Below are 21,036 nucleotides of genomic sequence, written 5' to 3' on the forward strand. Positions count from 1 at the left end.
CATCTTTACCATGATTACAAGTTTGTCCCATGAACATAAAAAGGATCAGTTGTCCTGAAAATATTCAGTATTTAGTCAAATTGCTTCTCTAAGAGTAGATTTCTAAGCTCTTCTCAGTAGGCCAGTACAAAAGGCCAGTGCTCAAGACCATAACTAATATTTTAAATAAATGCATTATGTTGTAGAGGATTTCCTGAGATCCTTGCTTAAATCCCTTTGTGTTTGGTGTGAAAACATCAGGAAAAGTAGAAAGGAGCTGGGAAAAGACAGACATGCAGAAAATGACTTACATCACTTAACCTAGTTTTGAGGCCAAAAGGGCACGACTTTGAGTCTCAGAAGGCATCTGGCAATGTGCTCTCTAAGCGCCGAACTGGACATATCTGAATGCATGTCTGCATGGACAATTCTGCAGACTGCACTTGTTTTGCATTTTTCTTAATATTTTCCTTTTTTCTTAAATGGGGACAGGGAGACATTAAGCGCATAGACTGTCAATCCTTTTAAAGGTTTCTGGAAATACAGATCTTTTGAGTAGAAATATGTATTCATGAGTTCTTTAAGCTGTTATTCATCCCCGGGGAGCCTGTTAGAAATGCATGTTTTGTTTCCACGTAAATTAAAGAGAACCACTTCAGATTTTTTGGAGGTGGAAGAATTACCGTTCTGTTTTCAATTTAGAGCAAACACTCTTCACTTCAGATATAGTTCTTGGAAATTAATCTAAAACTTTTACAGAACCAAGTGACGTATCCAGACTACTTTTCATCCCAGTCCTTTGATTTCAGTGGAAATTATTTCAAAGAAACAAGTTTCAGACTGGGGTACTAATCTATATACTACTACAAAATAAAGGGCTACAAAATAAAGGTATTGTCAGGTTTTACTGACTACAGCAACTATCAGATCTTCGATGACCAGTCTTTACATCAACTGGCTGGTACAAATACCAATAATCATATCCACTGCCTGGCCAGATTTAAATACTGAAATAATTTGTACCAGAAAATACATTTTATAGCTAGCATGGTTACAGTTAAGCATCGTTATATCGCTGTATTACAAAGACTTTTAATTTGGATTGTTGATGCAATTTGGAGAGAGAAAAAATGGGTAGAGCAATCCTAACTGTGGCAGGAGAGTGAAATGGCAGACAATCCACCACTTCCAAAGCCTTGCTGGCTCATGCCAACCAGAGCAGCAGGTGTGGGGCATATTTTGTCTTCCAATTCTCCTGATGGTTCTTATTTTTTACTCCACCCCACCCCCGGTCTCTATTGGGGTGGTATTAATTATTCCAGCTCCAAATTGGCATAGTTGAGGACGACAATCTTGGGGTCTCCCGGGGGAATGAAGGGTCTTTGTATCCAGCAGATCCAAGGCCACCTCCGACCTGCCCCCTGAATGCCCTATTTTTGGTGCCTACTGCCAATGGTAGATCAACGGGGGCCTCTGGGGCAGATGTGCCCCCCCACACCAGCAGAGAAGCACCTCTGCTTCATCCTGATCCCCTCCAGCCAGCTTAACTGCAGGTTAGGATTGCTCCAACAGATACTGGATTCCATAATTATTTATTGAGAGACTTTCCAACCGGGTATGCCATTATATTGTTTCTATAATCAGTTTATATTTACTCTGTATCTGCATGAATAGGTCAAATCAATATATACAAAAGCCAGTTCTCAAGTTTCCATCATACTCTACTGTCAAACCAAGAGACACATTGCTTCCTACCAGGGACCACTATTATATAGAGGCTTTCTCTCTACACTCATCCTGCTTGTGACTATGAGGGCCATTTCTGTATTAATATATAAGTTACAGTGAATATCTAAGATGTTCAGATAGTCAACAATCACAAAGGAATGTTAACAGGCCCTTGTGTATCTGGTGAATGTCCAAATGTACAGAGATAGAGTAGTGAACGTGGGCAATCATATAATGGTCATCATCAACTTTCAGTAGTGTAACTCCATAATTCTGGATATTTATCAGATGCATGCAGGATAGTGAACAAGTCCCTTATGATAGCCAACAGTCTCTGCATTTGGGACAATAACGTATACAAATCAGAAAATGATAATACTGCCACAGTTCTTGCAGTGAGGGTTACACAGTGTTCAAATTTAGGTTTTGGCATCAATATATATATGCGCACTTTTCCTGCAGGAGCTATTTTTTTATTTGTCTCTACACACATATACTAGCAGAGATGTGTTGCATGTACACATACAAAAACAGTTTACTACAGGGTAGTTATTGGTAAGATCTTAATTGCATATGGAGAGAGCAGGCAAAATTGGGACAATAAATGCACAACTGCTGTACAAGTTGTGTTACATATGCAAATATAGAAATGCTATATTCTCTGCCAGCATACTTTTTCAGTTTTGCAAGCTTTAAGAAATACCAGATACAACAAATCAGATATGGAAATTATATGATCTGTTAATCTTCTTTCAGAAGTCTCTTATTATCAATACCTTTGGTTATTCTATGCCAGCACAAATAGTTACATTACTTAAAAGGACTCACTGTATATCAACAAAACAATCTGTGGTTGCATTTATTATTTTTTACTATTTAGCCCAGCACTGATTGTTGAACTGACTTTAGTTCATAATGTATCAGTTTTATGGTATAATAAATCCTAGAAATGTGGAGTGTAAAACTTTCCTTTAAGGAAGTATGTGCTCTAGGTTGAATCTGGCCACACAAAGCTGCTGCAATTTGTGCTTGGCTGAGCAGTAGCATGTGCAAAATGTGAAATTTTGATGTCTTTAGCTGTGGGGTACAGACAGTAGGAAATCAACCCCTTTATGGGAAGATTTTTCCTTTTTCTTCTTAAAGTTAATATTTCAGTTTAGAAGAAATTGTACCCACTTTGCTGAGCTTGACAGCCTGAAAGCTCCTGCAGTGAGAAGTCCTTCTTACCTTCTGTAAATTGTGATGTTTTCAGATTATGTTGTCACTTTGTGGCCTGTTGCCATCTCATTGGAAAGTGACTTTTCTTTATGTAGATAGTACAACTGCCCAGCAAAGAAAAGACTGTAAACTATTTTCCCTTCTTTGATGATACAGCAGTATAGGAAGGAGTGTTTCACTGTTTTCACTTGAAAACCTTCGTTTGGCCATTAAGGCTGAATGTTTCTTATAATAGGCAGTTGATATGGCAGCAGAGTGAAAAATTATTAAGGCCTTTATTAAACATAGATAACATTTGCTGCCATTATACAGCATGTGACATCACAAGTGAGAAAATACAAAAACTAATTAACAACACTGGTGTTGGCTGCCATAATTTGTTGTTCAGGGGCATAAATAATTTGTTTGCTTCCTCCTGCGTTGTTGTGCAAAGCCAACTCTAGATTCTAACTTGATATTGACTTATTCTTTAATATCGGTGAAATATCTAGACCCCTTTTTGTGGTTTTAAAAATTCATTCTGAAACAGTTTTCTACATAGTTCTTTTAAGCTTAGACTTGTTAAACAAATAACATTCTCCTAAATTAAGCAAATGCAGCCATGCAAGAGGCAACATGGCCTGCCTTGTGTCAGGATACACTTTCCCACTACAACCCTCTATTTGCATCTAGTAAACCACATTCAACCCTAGTAATTAATATGCTAAAAGTAGCTTTGATATTGTCTTTTACTTCAGAATGTGATAGACCACATTACATACAAGTAGTGAATACATTAGAATTCTGTTAATAAGACAAAAAGCTTTCAGTGGCAGGGTGATTTAGTTAATTCAAATCAGTGGACCCAATCCAGCCAGAGCTAAACATTTTAAATCCTGTTGGTTTCAGTGGGAGAATTTTAAGCTCATTAAATCTCCCATGAATTCAGTGGGATACAGAAATTTTAACTCTGGCTAGATCATACCTAATATTACATTCATTGGAAATAATAACCTTGGAAATAAAAACTCTGGCTGTTTGTATCTAATGAGTCTCCCAGGTTTCAGCCAGATGAAACACAGATCTTTGGGGGACATATGGAATTTATGGAAGTAGAGGCTTTCTATTGGAGGAAAAAAGAAGGCAAATTTCCTCTGATTCCCCCTTCTTCCTGAGGCCTGCAGGGGGAAGGAAGAATGGGAAGAATAGCTTCCCCACTCCTTTCCTCTAGCACCAGCATGGGGTAATTGAAAATTGTGTTTGTGCCTCCAAAAGTAAAAAAAAAAAATCCATACTGAGAAAGACAGTTGTTGGATATTTTTTAATTTTTTAAAATTTAAAATTATTTTTACAACACCTTTACACAGAAAGCCCTCAAGGTGGCAGCCTACATTTATTACAACATAATGGTTCAGTCCTATTCTTCTGGAACACCTAGGAGCCAAGAGCCCTGCCACTACCTATATTGTGCTAGTGGCAATATTCGGTCCCAGACCCATCACTGGCACACCAGTCTAATGAGTGCTGCTGTGCCAGTGGTTATTCCTTTGTCCCCATTGCAAAGATATGGCACATACCATACTCATATAGTATATTTGTATTGCTACACCCAGCACAGTATTAGATTATCAGGCTACAATTGACATAACTGATATCTGAAAATACTGTTTAAAAAGTCCATTCCCCCATAAGTATAATGTCATATGCTTACAATTTCCCATGCTGAATACACCTATTTCCCAGTTATTTAAAGCACTGGGTACAGATGACCTTCTTGATGCAAAATAACATTCAGTTCCATAAGGTAAAGTTGGGTTGCAATTTAAAGATCCTCCCATATATTTTATCACAGAGATGCATATAGGGTCCAACTGAAAGGGTTGTGGAAGGAAAAGTAGAAGTTGTAGACTGTGATCTATCTGTCTATAGGTTGAAGACCTGTTTCCTGTTCCTTACTCATACAAAGCAAAGACTATATAGCTTTGACAATGGTGACCTTTGTGATTACTTATTACCTTGAATAATAATAATTCTCTACCTTCCCCTACTTTGAAACATTGAGTTGCCAGGTTTCCCCACATGCAAAATGATTGTGACAGTTCACTTTATATATTTAGAGTTCTGTTCATGGCAGGTTGCAACATACCTAAAATCAAACACTATCAACAAGTTCTAGACATGGAAATAATATATATATATATATCTAAACAGCAGATTTAGAGCACAGTGCTATGGGTTGCACCCTGGGTACTCGTAAACCCTTGAACTTGGAGGCTTACAAGAATCCTATGCAGAGCAGGAGGTGCCTTGTGCCTCCCACGCTGCATTTAAGTGAGATGAGTGATTCACCTGTCTAGCAGAGGCTTTGGGGAGAGGGAGGGAAGGAGGCTGGGGCAGCCATAGGAAAAGACGTAAGCCAGCTGCCCTGGTCTCTTCCCCTCCACAACCCCAGGAAAATCCCCTTTCCCACATCTCCACACTGTTTACTGAGCATGGAGAGGTAGCTGGCGTGGTTCTCTCTGCGCCAGCTACAAGGAGGAGGGGGCAGGGAGCGCAGTTTCCTGACTGCGAGGTCAGAGTCCTGTCTCCAACCTTGCATCCAGGAAACTAAAGAATCCTTTGTCCGCCAGACGTTGCCTAGGGGGCATAGGATTGCTCTCCCCATATCTCTAACAAAATCCATACCAAGCTGGAATCTCAACTCTTTTCTGCCATCCTGTCACTCAGTCACAGTTTATCCCAGCTGCTAAAGGCTAATCATAAGTAGGGAAAGTCATACAATAAAAGAGGATCAGACTTTGGCAACTGCCTCCAGCTGGCAAGCAGCTACTGCCAACATCATCATGCAAACTTGACACACAAGTGGTTGAAAGAGACATCAGGGAAGAGGTGGTGTGTCCTGCATGTCCAGTTCAGGCTATCAAATCCTGTCTTGATAAGCCAGAATATGTATGAGCTTTATGCACCTTCATGCCAGCCCTTTGCTGCTGCTTTGCTTCTCCCTTTGCATGAGTGAGCAAAGAAGCCAGGAAGCCACAGCTAACCATAGTGTTCCAGTATATGTGAACAGAAAACTATAGTTATTGGTAATGGGAAGCTATAATTATATCTGGCTTCCTGATTTGCTTCACCACTTGGGGACACATCCAGGTGTACCAAGATCATGCATATGCTGGCTTATTAAGCTAGGATTTGATAATCTGAACACAGTCTATGAATGACTCATGCCAGCTGCTGCTTCACAAATAAAAAACTGAATTGAACCTATAGGAAAATTTGGAGAACTGGTATAATGTACTCCTGGCAATGCTCTTCCATCAGGTAATCATGTCATTTGGTTCACTTTTGACAGCTCATGCTCTGCAATTGAATACAGTGAGAACATTTTTTAAAATGCCAATGTTGACTGACTTTTACCTATTTTTCAGCCAGCAATGGTAAAAAAAGAAAGAAAAAGATTTGGCAGAACTGTTTCATTCTGCTCCATAAGTGTACGGTGTGTTTTTTAGCTGCTCTCTCTTGTAACATTCATTTTAAGGTGGAATTTTGAGTTAGCTTTTGTTTCAGCAGTTCCTTGTATGTTATATATAAAAGGCATTGTATAATACATCCAAATTAAGAGTGAGCTCAGGTATCATCAGAAATTTGCCTTCTGAGATCCAAAGTTCATCTAAATGGACAAAACTTGCCAGTAATAAAATGGGGAGTTTGGGCCCTTTGTCGTATACATTAGATACACCCGCAGCATGTGGACCGAATGTATTGTTTGTGCCTGAACTAGTAGCCTTCATTCCTGAATGTTGTGTGATAGCTTTAGTTGAACATCCTCTCTTTGTCACTGTTGTGAGTTTCTTACTATCTTTTCCCTTCTTGTCCCTACCCCAACTCTCTTTTTGAAATGTCTTTGCTTTAGAAATCAAGTTCCTCCACCACAACCGGAGAGAAGATCACAAAAATGTATGAGCTGGGAAATGAACCAGAGCGCAAAATATGGGTGGACCGGTATCTCAACTTCATGGAAGAGAGGGGAACACCTGTGGCCAGTCTGCCTGCTGTAGGCAAGAAGCCACTGGATCTTTTCAGGCTTTATGTCTGTGTTAAGGAGATTGGAGGTTTAGCCCAGGTGAGAGATTGTTGTCTGAAGAACGCACTCTAAATACCTTTACTCTAAATTAGGGGTTTTCACAGTGAGTCATGGTAGGACTCCTTCCTTTTTTTTTTAACAAAAAACAACAACCATGTGAACATAGTACTTGCTCTTTTCTTATGAAGACAGGTTAAGATAAATATGATGAAGTTGCCTTATTACCTCTCTAACTCAACCCAAAACTCAAAGCAAATGTAGAAATGATTTCTGACAGTACTAAGTCCACTTTTGTGTTTTAAAAAACCTGGCAATGTTAATCATCACAATAGTCTGAAATGGGAAAGAGGAGTCATTTAGTTACAAGCATGAAAATAAATATGGGAATGAATTTCAGTTTTAACCATACCAAGTCAAGTGAAAATGCTGAAGAGAAAATTGAATTAAATGGAAGAGAGTTGCCACATTGTTCCTGAAGCTAGAATAATCATAGAGGATTTTGCGTACTGAGCCGGATCTCATCTAGAGGACTAGAGCCTCTATTGCAGTTCATGTGTATTATATGCCAAATGAAGGGAAAGCAAAATGAGTTCTCTGGCTGTGTCACTCCTGTTGTTGTTGTTGTTCAGTCGTTAATTCGTGTCCGACTCTTCGCTGATAACGCCTCAGAGGGAGGAGGAGGAGGAACAGCAAACCTTTGTGCTGGTTTTGTTGCCAACAATCATCGTAGTCTCTTACATCCTGTTGAGTGACCTTGCCTAGAGCAGCCCAGGCCTGGAAAGGATTTGCCTTCCCTGCTTCCCTTCTCTATAGATTTGTCTGGTTACTGAAATAAATTTGTAAAAGTTCAGCTCTCCTCTCCCACAGCATCTTCAGCTTCATTGAGGGTTGGTATGCAAAAAGAGTTGCATAATTCTCAAAAGTGGAAATTTATGAAAACATGTTCACTTTTTGCCCCTGAAATATGGGTTATGCCAAGTATATCTAGCTAGGGCCACCTCCCTGAACCTGGTACCCTCCAGATGTGTTGGACTACTGTTGTAGTCCAACACATCTGGAGTGCACTGGGTTAGGGAAGACTGGTCTAGGGAATGGGTAGCTTTTCTCTTGACAGTTTTGCCATTTTATCTAACAACCAGGGCTCTTCTGGCTTCTTAAGCGTACACTTTGCTATTTCCTTGGTCAGTGTATAGACATTAGCAAAAATTATAATTAATAATAATGTCTTTTGTTTTACAACTTACATGGAACAAGAAAGCCTAATTAACTGAGGTGAAAGTTGATTGGTACATGACTCAAAAAGTCAATTTGACACCTACAGTGTGATGCAACTCATTGGACAGCTTGATGCAGAAACCAGTTCAGCTTGAAGCTGATAATCCTGAATTTAGCTTGTTTCTAAGTAAATTCCACTGAAATCAGTGAAACTTACTTCCAAGTAAATATGCTTAGTGTCAGGAGTGTTTCTGAGTGCAGGGAGTTCAGATTCTGAAGAACTGCCAGACATGGGGGAGGAATTTTCCCAGGCTAATCCAGACGTGGCTAGGCAGGCTCCTCAGGTTTCAGAGGTCCAGCTGGAAGAGGAGGGTCCCTCTTCACACACACACACACACACACACACACACCGTGAGAGATAGCGAACAGGGAGAGGTGGGGTTTGTGGAGTCTGAATTAATAGATGCCAGGCACAGACGCAGAGCCAAGAGAGAGAAGGCTGGGGCAGAACTTAGACGGTCTACCCGATTGGCCCTGTGTGAACAGCTGCACTTAGAAGCCTCATGAGAGAGACAGAGACCTCCCCTCACCTAGGGATGGGGGAGAATTTCTCCCCGAAACTTCGGGGGGCCGAGTGCCAACGTATTCGGCCCCCCGAAGTAGTTTCGGGAAGAAATTCTCCGCCGCACCCCCCCCCCCCGGGATGGGACTTACCTTTCCCGAATGTCGCTCCCGGTGGCAGGTCGCAGCGGCGGTTCGGCAGGGCTTCAACAGGGGCAGGGGTGGCAGCCGGTCTTTTGACCGGCTGCCGCCGCCGCCATTCCAAGAAAAGTAAAAAAAAAAAAAAACGCCCCCGTGATAGGCTACGTGACGATTTACGTAGCCTATCACGGCTAGATCTGCAAAGTCAGCCGTGATAGGCTACGTTAATCGTCACGTAGCCTATCACGGGTGACTTAAAAAAAAAAAAAGCGCGTACGGCTAATGGCGGCCCCCATAGGGAGCCGCCATTCGTGTTCCTTATTTGGTCGCTGTAGTCTACGTAAAGATTACGTAGACTACGGCGAAAATAAGGGCAACGCTATTTGCGTTGCCCTTATTTTCGCCGTAGTCTACGTAAAGATATACGTAGACTACAGCGACCAAATAAGGAACGCAAATGGCGGCTCCCTATGGGGGCCGCCATTTGCATACGCGCTTTTTTTTTTTAAAGTCACCCGTGATAGGCTACGTGACGATTAACGTAGCCTATCACGGCTGACTTTGCAGATCTAGCCGTGATAGGCTACGTAAATCGTCACGTAGCCTATCACGGGGGCATTTTTTTTTTTTAACTTTTTATTTCGCGGCCGGGCGAGGCGAGGCGCCTCCTCCCCGGCCTGAATTTCGGCCGAGCGAGGTGGGAAGCCTCCCCCCTGGCCTGAATTTCAGCCGGACGAGGAGGGAAGCCTCCCCCCCCGGCCTGAACTTCGGGGGGAGCAGCAAAGCGCCTCCCCCCCACCGCGAAGCAAGCTGCGAGACCAGGTAAGTGACTTTCGTGCACCCCTACCCTCACCCCTTAAGTTAGGCTAGCAAGACTGCCTTTCTTTCAAACAGTGGGCAACTTTCGTAGCTACCTTTTGAACCCCCTGAAAGCATTTCCTTGTAGACTGAGAGTCACTGAGAATTTGCATCTGTATGACACTTTGAAGTAATGGATTAAAAGCTGTAGATTGAAGCCTCTTGTCTCTGTTTGATTCCGCGTTTGAAGTTCAGTGGGGGCAAAAGAAATCCTGACACTTGGGAACAGACTTTCAGTTCCATTTGACAGCTAACACTTTTCAGAGCAGTACTGCATGGAATAAGTTCTGTGTCACGTACAGCCCAATTTACAAATAAGTTAAAGTATTAGCATTCAATTTATTGTTATCAATAAGGCAGAATACTTGGATTTGAGCCAATTTCAGCCTGTTGACTGAATACCTCAAAGGGGGAAGAGGCGCTTTATATTGTGATGAGAAACATCCAGTATGATTTTGAATGCCAGCATGGCAAGTCCTTGTAAATAGGGACTGTTTCACACAATACTTTTCCAGCACAGATGTAGAGAGAAAAGCATACAGCTGGGTATGCCATCATGTGTGATAATACACATGTCTATTTTGTCATGTGTACATGTACTTGGAAGCTGTTACATGCTGCAATTTTCATATTAAATAAGTAAGAATGCACATTTCACACTTTTTTCTTCACATGAGCAGCAAAAATTTAATGTATACAGCATGAAGAGTCACAGTTTACTGTTATATACTGCAAAGCAAGATTCATTCCAGCAAAGCACCATTACTTCGAAAGCCTGCAAGAAAAAAATGTTTCCGAGTTGTCCCAGTATGTTCCAAATTCGTTGTAATTCCTACTGGAGCTCTTGTTCTGCAAAGAAATTACTGATCTCCCTCACAAGAAGCCCTGGAGTTGTAGCACTTGAATCAGGAATTACTGGCTAAATGATCCTTCAGCTAGTGGCTATTTTGGAAGAGAAACTGCCTTTCATACCAGTGTCAAATCACTTAAATAGTGAAATAACAGCCTTATTATTGCCATTTTAAATTAGTTTCTAGATGCTGTTTTGTTAAATTAGAGTCTGAATGTATGTTTGTGTGTCAGAGCGGGTAAATACACATTAGGTATTTTGGCAAGACAAATTGGTTAACTGCACATCACAAGCCCCCCAGAAGTGCAAAGAATAGAGAAGTGGTGCCAGACAGAACATGCCTCTCTACAAGCAAAGCATTTTACATAGCTATCAGCAGGTTCTTTAATGGTTTCATGAGTGTAAATGCTGTTCGTGCATTTCTGAGTATGGGAGTAATGAGCATTAGTTAAAAGAGGCAAATTAAACACAACAACAGGGCATTGAGTGCTCTCCTTTTTCTTTGCTTTTTTCCTTCTTTTCTTGTCTCCTGGCTTTAATCAATCCACTTTGCTGCAATCCACTGATTCTTCTATTGTATTTATTTATTTATTTATTTGCCAGGTTAATAAAAATAAGAAGTGGCGTGAGCTGGCAACCAACCTAAATGTTGGCACTTCGAGCAGCGCAGCCAGCTCCCTGAAAAAACAATATATTCAGTACCTGTTTGCCTTTGAATGCAAGATTGAACGAGGGGAGGAGCCCCCTCCTGAAGTCTTCAGCACTGGAGATACCAAAAAACAACCTAAGATTCAGCCGCCCTCTCCTGGTAGGTAGAAGAACTGCAGAAACATAGGCAGTATTTTCTAAACATTCAAAGGAGATGGAGTTATTGAATGTGCCTAGACTGTTTCAGCCTGTGTTACTCATGGATATTCCTAATGAACTTGTAAAGCTCCTGCATGAAATACATATTAGTAGTATGTGGCAATCTATATGAACAGCTGCCTCATAAGAGATTATGAGTGGTGTGATGCAAGCAGAACATATATACATCTGCTTTCATATTAACATTTGCAAATATACAGTATCTTCTGCATGCATCTACACTCTTCATGCTTTGTTCACATCTCATGGTTAAAACATTCAGGTGAAACATTCAGGTGAAACAATCCATTAAAACAAGAGCTTTGCCACTGATTTCAGTGGGAAGTAGAATGCATTCCAAATTGTTAAAGCAAACATTTATACTGTAAGGATAACCCAAGAAAATGCTTACAATGCAAGGATTTGGGAACTGTTGGAGAAACCCATAAACATAACCAAAAAATGTAGAAGAAAAATATTTGACTGACTTTCCTTTATTATGGACCTTGAGTGGAATTCTATTAGCAATGGGCCTATGAAATGACTATGGTATTGCTCTGTATTTCATTTAAAAGATGCATTAATTGTGGATAAAGCAAGAAAACCAGCTTCTTTACAGTGGATTTAAATTTTTGTTTATATTCCTTTTCATAATTGATAACTTCCTGTTTTCATTTATACTGTTTTATATAGTAATACACTAACTTTTTCTACTGAAGGTGGTGACATTTTTGACAGCGATTGGCTGAGTTCCTCTGATGTCATAGAGGGGCTGGGCAGGCAGAGAATATTTTAGTTTTGGAGGAGGTGGAGGCCTGGAAAAGGGAAAATACAGTATGTAGGAGTTTGAAAGAAATGATAGCACAAGGAGAGTGCAGAGCCCACAAATGGGAGTTGGGGGGAAAGAGGGAGTAGGAAACGGAGAGTAATACAAACTAGCAAAATTGAATGTTCTAGAAAAAAGATGGCAGGATATTGAAAGACTGAGTTGAAAGAAAGGGAGGAACCAGAAATGGGATCAGTTAGTAGATACAGAAGAAGGTAAGAAATGGGTGGAGAAAGCACATGAAGGGAGCAACAGAGACCAAGTATACACATAGGCCACAAGTCACCAGATCTTCAGTCCAAGATTTTAGAGAATCAGCGCTAGCTTCCATTGGGGCTGCTGGAGCTCTTTGCTAATATCTCAGTATTTTGTATACTGTATATACAGTATTTACTGTTACAACAGGTATACAAATCCAGGGACTAGGCCTCTCAAAAATGGTAACTCTATCCCTGTATCTATTCAGATGATACTATTAATAGCATCAGCCCATATATTTTCATTTATTTATTTGTAAATTTCTGAGTCGCCATCTGGGGACCCATTCACCAGCCCATCCTCCACATGATATATATGCCAGCACCTGCCAACATTGTCCTTCTGTGGTCAACATAGGAACAAACAGGACAGTTTCTACAAAAGAGAGTAAATTGACATAAATCTGACAACAAAACCGATGGAAGAACATTTCAGTCTCCCAGGTCATTCCCCTGCTAACCTCAGAGTCATAGTACTTCAAAGAAAAACTTCAATGATAGGGGCTGCAGTGTAAAATTGTTGGACTAGAATTTTATCAGTAAATTAGATTGTGTTCAATTTGGACTTAATCTGTACTCTGGTTTTCTTTCCCACTACAGTTGTTAAATTACAATAAAAGATAGTATTATCACAGTGATTGCTATTAGGAATGGGTCATACTGTTCTTATATACCTTTGGACTCTGTATAGAAATGTCACAGACCTACTGCTACCCCTTGCATTTTATGGCCACTTCTAAAAAAAATGGTTTTTCTCTGTACGTGTGTGTGTGTGTGTATTTGCCAACTTAGGGTAACACTTCATGCGCTTGATGAAGTGGGTTTGAGTCCATGAAAGCTTATGCCACAATAACTCTAGTAGTCTTTAAGGTGTCCCAAGACCTTTGTTTTTAACGCTGTTCGTTTTTTCAGAAATTAATGAAATCTTAGGCAACAAATGGACATAGTCTGAGTAAGTCAAGACCTATTGTGCCTTTTTTAGTGTGGATCATATTTCCATCCAGAAATAATGTCAGAGACCTTCCTTTGCATCCATTTTTATTTAGTCCACACTTTGGTAGGAAAATTACTTTCAAGGGATGAGGAGAGGTGTTTCTCTTCCATCAGAAACATGGAAACACTAGAAAAGTAATTGCTGTAGTTTAGTTGGCTTTTATTACAATATACAAGCTGCTAGAAATACAGAGGAGAAGCAGTGAACAAACTAGACATGCTGTGGTAAGGTCAGTTGCAGCAACCAGCTCAATTCCCATAATATCTGCAAAGCCCCACATATCTCAAGTAATGATGCTAGACTGCTTAGGTTTGGTGACTATTCCATAGACAAGAAGAATCAGTGTTAGGAATCTTTTTCCATGCAACTGAGCAAATATTTACTTCTCATCACCACTGTTTACACTGCTCTACTGTTTTAGCAGCATGAAGCAGACAGATTTCAAGTGGAAAAACTAGCTTTACTTCTAAATAACTGGTGGTCAGTGCTTATAGTTGTAAATGATCACCCCAAGTTTAAATGTACCATCAACAACATTATATTTAGTTCAAAGAAGGTGTCTTTGGGCCAAGTTTTCCAAAATAAAAACATAATTGGGCTTAGGGAGCAGAAAAGGAGGGTTTGTTTTGTTTGCTGGGAATTGTGGGTGTTATGGCAGGGCTGTACCTCCACAATGTAAGAGCCTGAGTATGTGAAATCCTGCTGAGGCATAGTTTCTGTAGAATACACAAGGACTGGTTTCCTAATTTTCAGCATTTAAACAGTTTATGGACCCGTTGTCATCGTCAACTGCACAAAAGGACTCATTGCAATTTAGGTTGGATAATCCTGCTTTGGTTTTGGAACAGAATAAGATGCTACTAAAGACAGGAATCAGAAGACTGTCAGCATTTCTGCTTTCACTTTTTTGAAAAACAATTTAATCTTGTAAAATCAATTATAAAATAGAGTTCTCATCAGCATATGCTGAAAGGGGGAAGGGTTTATATGTTGGATTAAATTATGCTCTCCATTTTTCTCCTAGCAAACTCACTGGCTGTATTTGATATATAATTGAATTTCACTTTAAATGGTAGTAAACAATAGTATTTGAGACACCTTGCTTTAGATATCCCATTACAATGTATTTTGCATCTCATTTTCCCTGCTAAAAATGGTTGTGGGGTCAAGCAGGTGTTCTAACTTCAGCCAAATAATTATGTCTTAAACATACAGCCTAAATTTTATTTTGTTCTCTTCAGTGTAAACTGATATAAAAAGCAAAGGTAACCATGTTGACTACAAGAAAAATGCCAAAACCCATATTAGTATATTACCTTTATTAGGCTAACCCCAAAATAAATTTTAAAATGTGCAAGCTTTCAAGATCTCCAGATCTCTTTTTCAGGCAAGATCTTACAAAAAGTGTGTATAGGGGAGGGGGGAACTAGGCTGATATGGCATTGTGCTGTGTTTTCATTCTGATATCTCAATGTTAGAGAAAGTTATCATGTTAAAAACAAACAAGTGGGTGGCAAAGCAGGCTAGTTTATGCCAAAGGCTTCACATTGCTCTGCCAATTTCAAAAGAAGGCAACACTTTGGGCTATTTGCACTGTCAGTGATCCTGTATGTGTGGTGTGATGCAAGCAGAACATATATACATGTGAAACTTCCCCCTCAAAAAAGAGGATGCGAGTGCCACCCAAAACATATGCTGCCTCATGTGTATAGTGTTTGTATACACAAGACGTATGTTTGTTTATGCTACACAGGTTCCTCCACTGCATGTAGAAGTACTCTCCAGCCAATAATGTGTGTTTTGACCATGCCCCTCCTATGTTCACCAGTTGCAAAGGAAAGATTGGCCTGTTAGTGCTTCAGTGGAGGGAAGACTTTCTCATATATCAGCACAGTGATTATATTCTTAAGGATCTTATCCTAACAATTCTAATGTATTGTTAGGGGCTTACTGCTGTGTAAACGTGATCATGATTGAGCCTTAGAAGACTCTCCAAATGCATGTGTGCAGTATCTGCTCTGATTCATCCACTTCCATTCAGAAATCGTATGAGAGAAAAACACCAAGGTGCTGCCACAAGGGGTGGGTTCTTGCAGACATCCCTGTGTTCTGTAAGGCCCCTATGGTCTCATGCCCGTTATTAACCTGGCTGATATGTGAATTAATCCATTGTTTCTCTACTTCAGCAGATAGAGAGAAAGGAGCCAAATATTTCAGAGACTTTATCATGTTAGCAGAGGGCTTATTATAGCAACCCTGTAAAACTTGGGAGACACTGCTGTAACAGAGAACACCAAGGCACTTGCTCCCTGGGTTTCCTTGGCAGCTGAGAAACAACAGGAGTGAGCGGGGGGGGGGGGGGTAAGCTAGTCATTTAATTAGTAAGTCTGTAACCAAAAACCCATCTATCTTTGCTGGCAGGTGGCTGGCTGAATTTCTATTATTAGCTGACAGGTGATGTCACAAAATCTGTCAGGCAGCCAACCAGGGAATCCCCAGCGGAAGATAAATGAGAAATGGGCCTGGGTTATAAACAAAGGTGCCCTTTGATTGACCTCCATTCACCATGGACATGTGACGCATCTTGCTAAACCTCCCACCGCTTCCCCCACCCCGTCAGAATTAGGGCATTGAGTTCATGCTGTGTAAATTATCTTCCCAGCGTGGTGTCTGGATGTTAAGACTGAAGTATGTGAATGTACTTAACCTTCAGTAACCTTTCCATTGTTTACTTTAGAGTATACATTTGTAGCTTCTGGCAAAAGGTAGGGATATCCTAGAGAGCATGTTAGGCCTCTCATTAATGGAGTTTCAAAAGGTTATTTATTTTTTTAGCCTGATGGGGGAGAAATTGCTGGCAAGTAGAGGGGGTTTCATTCCCTCTCTCCCTCCTTTTTATTATTAATTGGATATTTGCGGACTGGATAAATAAAAGGACTCTTGAAAGTATCCTCACTAGCAGGGTAGTGTAATCTAGCAACTCACCAAGCCCTGCTGCTGCACATCCGTTATTTATTCCAGTAGACCCTATATGCAAGCCTACTTGGAATGAATGGAGTTTGCACAGTGGCAGTTGTTGTTCAGTCGTTAAGTCGTGTCTGACTGTTCGTGACCCCATGGACCATAGCACGCCAGGCCTTCCTGTCCTCCGCTCTCTCCCGGAGCGTGCAAGTTCATATTCATTGCATCGGTGATGCTATCTAGCCATCTCATCCTCTGCCATCCCCTTCTCCTTTTGCCTTCAATCTTTCCCAGCATCAGGATCTTTTCCAGGGAGTTTTCTCTTCGCATTAGGTGGCCAAAATATTTGAGCTTCAGCTTCAGTATCTGTCCTTCCAATGAGCACTCAGGGTTGATTTCCTTTAGGACTGACTGATTTGACCTCCTTGCAGTCCAGGGGACTCGTAAGAGTCTTCTCCAGCACCACAGTTCGAAAGCATCAATACTTCGGCGCTCAGCCTTCCTTATAGTCCAGCTCTCACAGCCATACATTACTACTGGGAAAACCATAGCTTTGATTAGACGGACCTTTGTCGGCAAGGTGATGTCTCTGCTTCGTACTATGCTGTCTAGGTTGGCCATAGCTTTCCTCCCAAGGAGCAAGCGTCTTTTAATTTCATGGCTACAGTCACCATCTGCAGTGATCTTGGAGTCCAAGAAAATAAAATCTGAGTACTTTGCTCTTAAAAGCCTGGAATCCCTGTGTATTCAAGCATGTTAGTGCTGAATGAGGTTTGCCACCTCTTTTTTTCTGATAGGCTCCTCATCCTTAGCAGCTATATGGCAGCCATGTACATCACGGTCCTCCCCATGCTGGGAATAACTGTACCTATTGAATTTGGCTGGTACAAATGGGTGAGAATTTCATTTCAGTTTGGTTTTTTATAAGATAACCAAAATTTGCAGCATTCTTCGTATTTGAGAGAGAAAGAACTTGAGATTTTAAAAATCTGGGTATCGCAGAAAGTGAAATTGACAGATGCACCCATCGTTATTTCAGATAGCCATGAATGCCCAGCGGTAACCTGTATAGTAAAGTAGTTTTTTATAGTACTGCTTTATAGTAAGGGAAGGTATGCATAACAACAGTTAAAGCAGGGGGAATAATCTGTTGGATATTGTTTGTGACATCGCTAATTAACACACATTTTCCCCCCATGTCCATGCGATTTTGTGAAATGTGTAAACTGTATTTTCATTATTGTTGCCCTAGAACTTGAGCACTCCTCTGAACATCTAGACCGAGTTCAGACACAATAAGAATAAGCAGGCACAAGCCTGGAGTGGCATTGCATGTGAACACAGCCAATGTCTTAAAAAAAAACAACTGGGAACATCAGCCAGGCTATTCCATCCACACATGCCCCAAACAATGCTTCACTGTTTAATTTTATTCTTTGTAGTTTTGCCATGTCCCCTCTTCAGCACCAGAGCACATATCCATTCTGGGTTCTTTTTAACAGCAAATAGAGGAGTTCAGCTATTTCCTCACACCAAGGGTTATCCACCTTTACAGCAAAACTACCAATAAGGCACTTTATCAATCTAAAATAAAAGTCTGAAATTCAGTGATTGTTGGAATATGTTCAGGCCCTTAGATTACCTCTTCTGTTTCATAGCTGAGGCTCATAGAAAAGCCTATTGTCTCTCTCCACTCTGTACCACATTTTGCAGCTGTTTATAGCCAGTAGTTTCAAAAACAACAACCAGCAGGTAAAAACGTAGTCTACACATTCACAGTTGGGTATCTTGTTTTCCTTGCTCTTTTTATGTCAGACATATTTATATGAATAGACACTCTGGGAGAGATCATTATTTTGCCCTGAAAACAGTGTATATTCATTTTTCCTGTAAATGTTGCAGGTATGTTCTACAAACCATTAGCTTGGGGAAGGACCACTTTCCTTACAATTTAAACATTTTTTGTGAGTAATTCCTAATGAACCAGTGAGAGTGTTAGAAATGGGGAATGTGTCAGTTTCTTAGGTGTTAAAGGTTTTATATTTTATTTATTAAATTTATTAATCGCCCATCTGGCTGGTCACCCAGCCACTCTGGGCGATGTACAACAATAGAACAGTTTAAAACAATAAAATTCTACAGTAAAAACATATTTCTAAAAATACCCTAACCCACCCCAAATGCCTGCCTGAACAACCACATTTTTAATGTGCGGCGGAAGCTCATTAAAGAGGGGACATGGCAGAGTTCCCTAGCGAAGAAGTTCCACAGAGTGGGGGCCACCACTAGGGATGGCGGAGAATTTCTCCACGAATCTTGGGGAGGCCGAATGCCAACGCATTCGGGCCCCCGAAATTGGCGGTGAAATTCTCCGCCACCCCCCCGGGATGGGACTTACCTCCCTCGAATGTCCCTCTCGGCTATTTGCGTTGCCCTTATTTTCGCCGTAGTCTATGTAAATCTTTAGACTACCCGGGCCCAAATAAGGAATGCAAATGGCGGCGCCCATGGGCGCCGCCAGTTGCATACGCGCATTTTTTTTTTCAAAGTCACCCGTGATAGGCTACGTAACGATTTACGTAGCCTATCGCGGCTGACTTTGGAAATCTAGCCGTGATAGGCTACGTAAATCGTTACGTAGCCTATCACAGCTGTGTCGTGTGTTTTTTTTACATTTTCTTTTTTATTTCGCGGCCAGGGAGACGGGCGCTTCTCCTCGGCCTGAATTTCGGCCGGGCGAGGCGGGGCGCCTCCCCCCCTGGCCTGAACTTCGGGGGGAGAACCGAAGCGCCTCCCCCCCACTGCGAAGCAAGCTGCGGGACCAGGTAAGTGACTTTCGTACATCCCTAGCCACCACAGAGAAGGCCCTCTCCCTCATCCTCACCAGTCTAGCTGTCCTGGCTCATGGGACAGAGAGAAGGCCATCCGAGGCTGATCTTGTTAAGCGGCCTGTCTGGTGTTGCTGGAGGTACTCCTTGAGATAGGCTGGGCCGGGTTCATAGGTGTGTGGATGCAAGCTAGCTACTGTTTCAACCACCACCCTGAATCCGGACCACTTTGAACTAAGCAGTGGACTCATTTCTTAGATACAGGAAAGACAGGAATTCATTAATATGAAGCATATCTCAAGCACAAAGTGTATTTAAAGAAGACAAAATAATAATGTGTTAGCAGGTTTATTATGAGATACCTGCTCTCTGTCTCTCCCCCCGCCCCAATCTTACAGGTATTTCTTCCCCCACAAGAGACAATACGTGCCTAATATTTTCTCTCCCCCACCCCCTGCCTTTTTTCTTCAAATCTGACAGCTAACTCGGGTTCCCTTCAAGGTCCGCAGACCCCTCAGTCTACTGGAAGCAACTCCATGACAGAAGTGCCAGGCGACCTCAAGCCTCCAACACCAGCATCTACACCTCATGGGCAGATGACACCTATGCAGGGCAACAGGTACAACACAGTATCTTTTCCTTCTCCTTTCTTAGAGCCTTTCTGGCCTTTGGGCCTGTGCTGTCGCAAATGCATTTGCTGCCCCAAATCCAGAGGCCTTCCCTTTCTTTCAGGGACGTTGCATTTTCCTGTGACTCAAAATATTGTTGTTGGGAAATATTATTTCTATCTGGAATGAATGTCATGAGCATTTCTTGCTGCCTATGACATTTTGGTGATGAGAGGCAGTTACCCCCATCCCCCCTTGCCCCCATATTGTGATCCTGGCCTCAGTGCTCAGCCATGAATGAGGGTACTCTCATGGGAGCTGAAACTATGGGCTTAGTGTAAAGTATGAGGAAGCAGCATATAACCTTCACCTCTCGTATCCTGCTTGTGGGTTCCCTGTGGGCAGCTGGTTGGCCACTGTGAATAGAATTCTGGACTGGATGGATCTCGGCCTGATCCGGCACAACTCTTCTAATGTTCTTATGTTCTCACATTCAGTCTTTGGCTTGAGTGTTGCACTCACTGCTGAGGTAAAACTGCAAAGGATTTCTCCGGGATCTGCCTTAAGACTAGTTTGTTTTGGCTCACACATGGGTTTTGCAGGTGGAGTCTTCTACTCTTGTGCCCTGGAACTGTGTGTGTGCATGCATGCAAGCATGTACATGTGAAAGAAGTGGGAAGGGAAGAAGGAGCAATCAATTCCAATGAAGTCAATTTCACTGCTCCATTGTGTTGTAAGGGACTAAGGGAACTGGCTCTAATTAGGAATTAGGCAAATGTCGCAAACAGCGCTTTCCCCTAAAGTGAGGCTTGCTATCTTCCTCCTCATCCATTACATCCTATAACATTATCAAGTTACTAATGCTGGATCAGAGTTAATAACACAGAAGTGATAAAGCTGAACTTACTTTAGTTGCTCCCCAGAAGTAATCATCTGTACGCAGCCTGAAGTAACAAAAAATATTCTTGTTATGAAAACCGTCCATTGTTAAGAACATAAGCAGGAGCAGATTAAGACATGCTGAGGCCTGAAGTCACATCAAGATTCAAAGGCCCCATAACATAAAAAAGAAAGAGAAAAAAGTATTACTTTATAATAGAAAG

General features: G+C 41.4%; 1 protein-coding gene across 6 annotated transcripts in view; it reads left to right on the forward strand.

The window, feature by feature from the left end:
• Positions 1 to 21,036, forward strand: part of ARID1B (AT-rich interaction domain 1B) — a 536,503-nt gene that overhangs the window by 492,869 nt on the left and 22,598 nt on the right. For all 6 annotated transcript variants that reach the window (XM_084827884.1, XM_084827885.1, XM_084827886.1 and 3 more), the window contains 3 exons: positions 6,818 to 7,027; positions 11,217 to 11,421; positions 19,806 to 19,944. In XM_084827884.1, the coding sequence (XP_084684010.1) occupies positions 6,818 to 7,027; positions 11,217 to 11,421; positions 19,806 to 19,944 (554 nt within the window). The remainder of the gene's footprint in view (positions 1 to 6,817; positions 7,028 to 11,216; positions 11,422 to 19,805; positions 19,945 to 21,036) is intronic.

The sequence above is a fragment of the Heloderma suspectum genome, chromosome 1 (assembly GCF_057233095.1).
Source record: "Heloderma suspectum isolate Gila_16-S chromosome 1, 16-S_ref, whole genome shotgun sequence".
Classification (NCBI taxonomy): Eukaryota; Metazoa; Chordata; class Lepidosauria; order Squamata; family Helodermatidae; genus Heloderma; species Heloderma suspectum.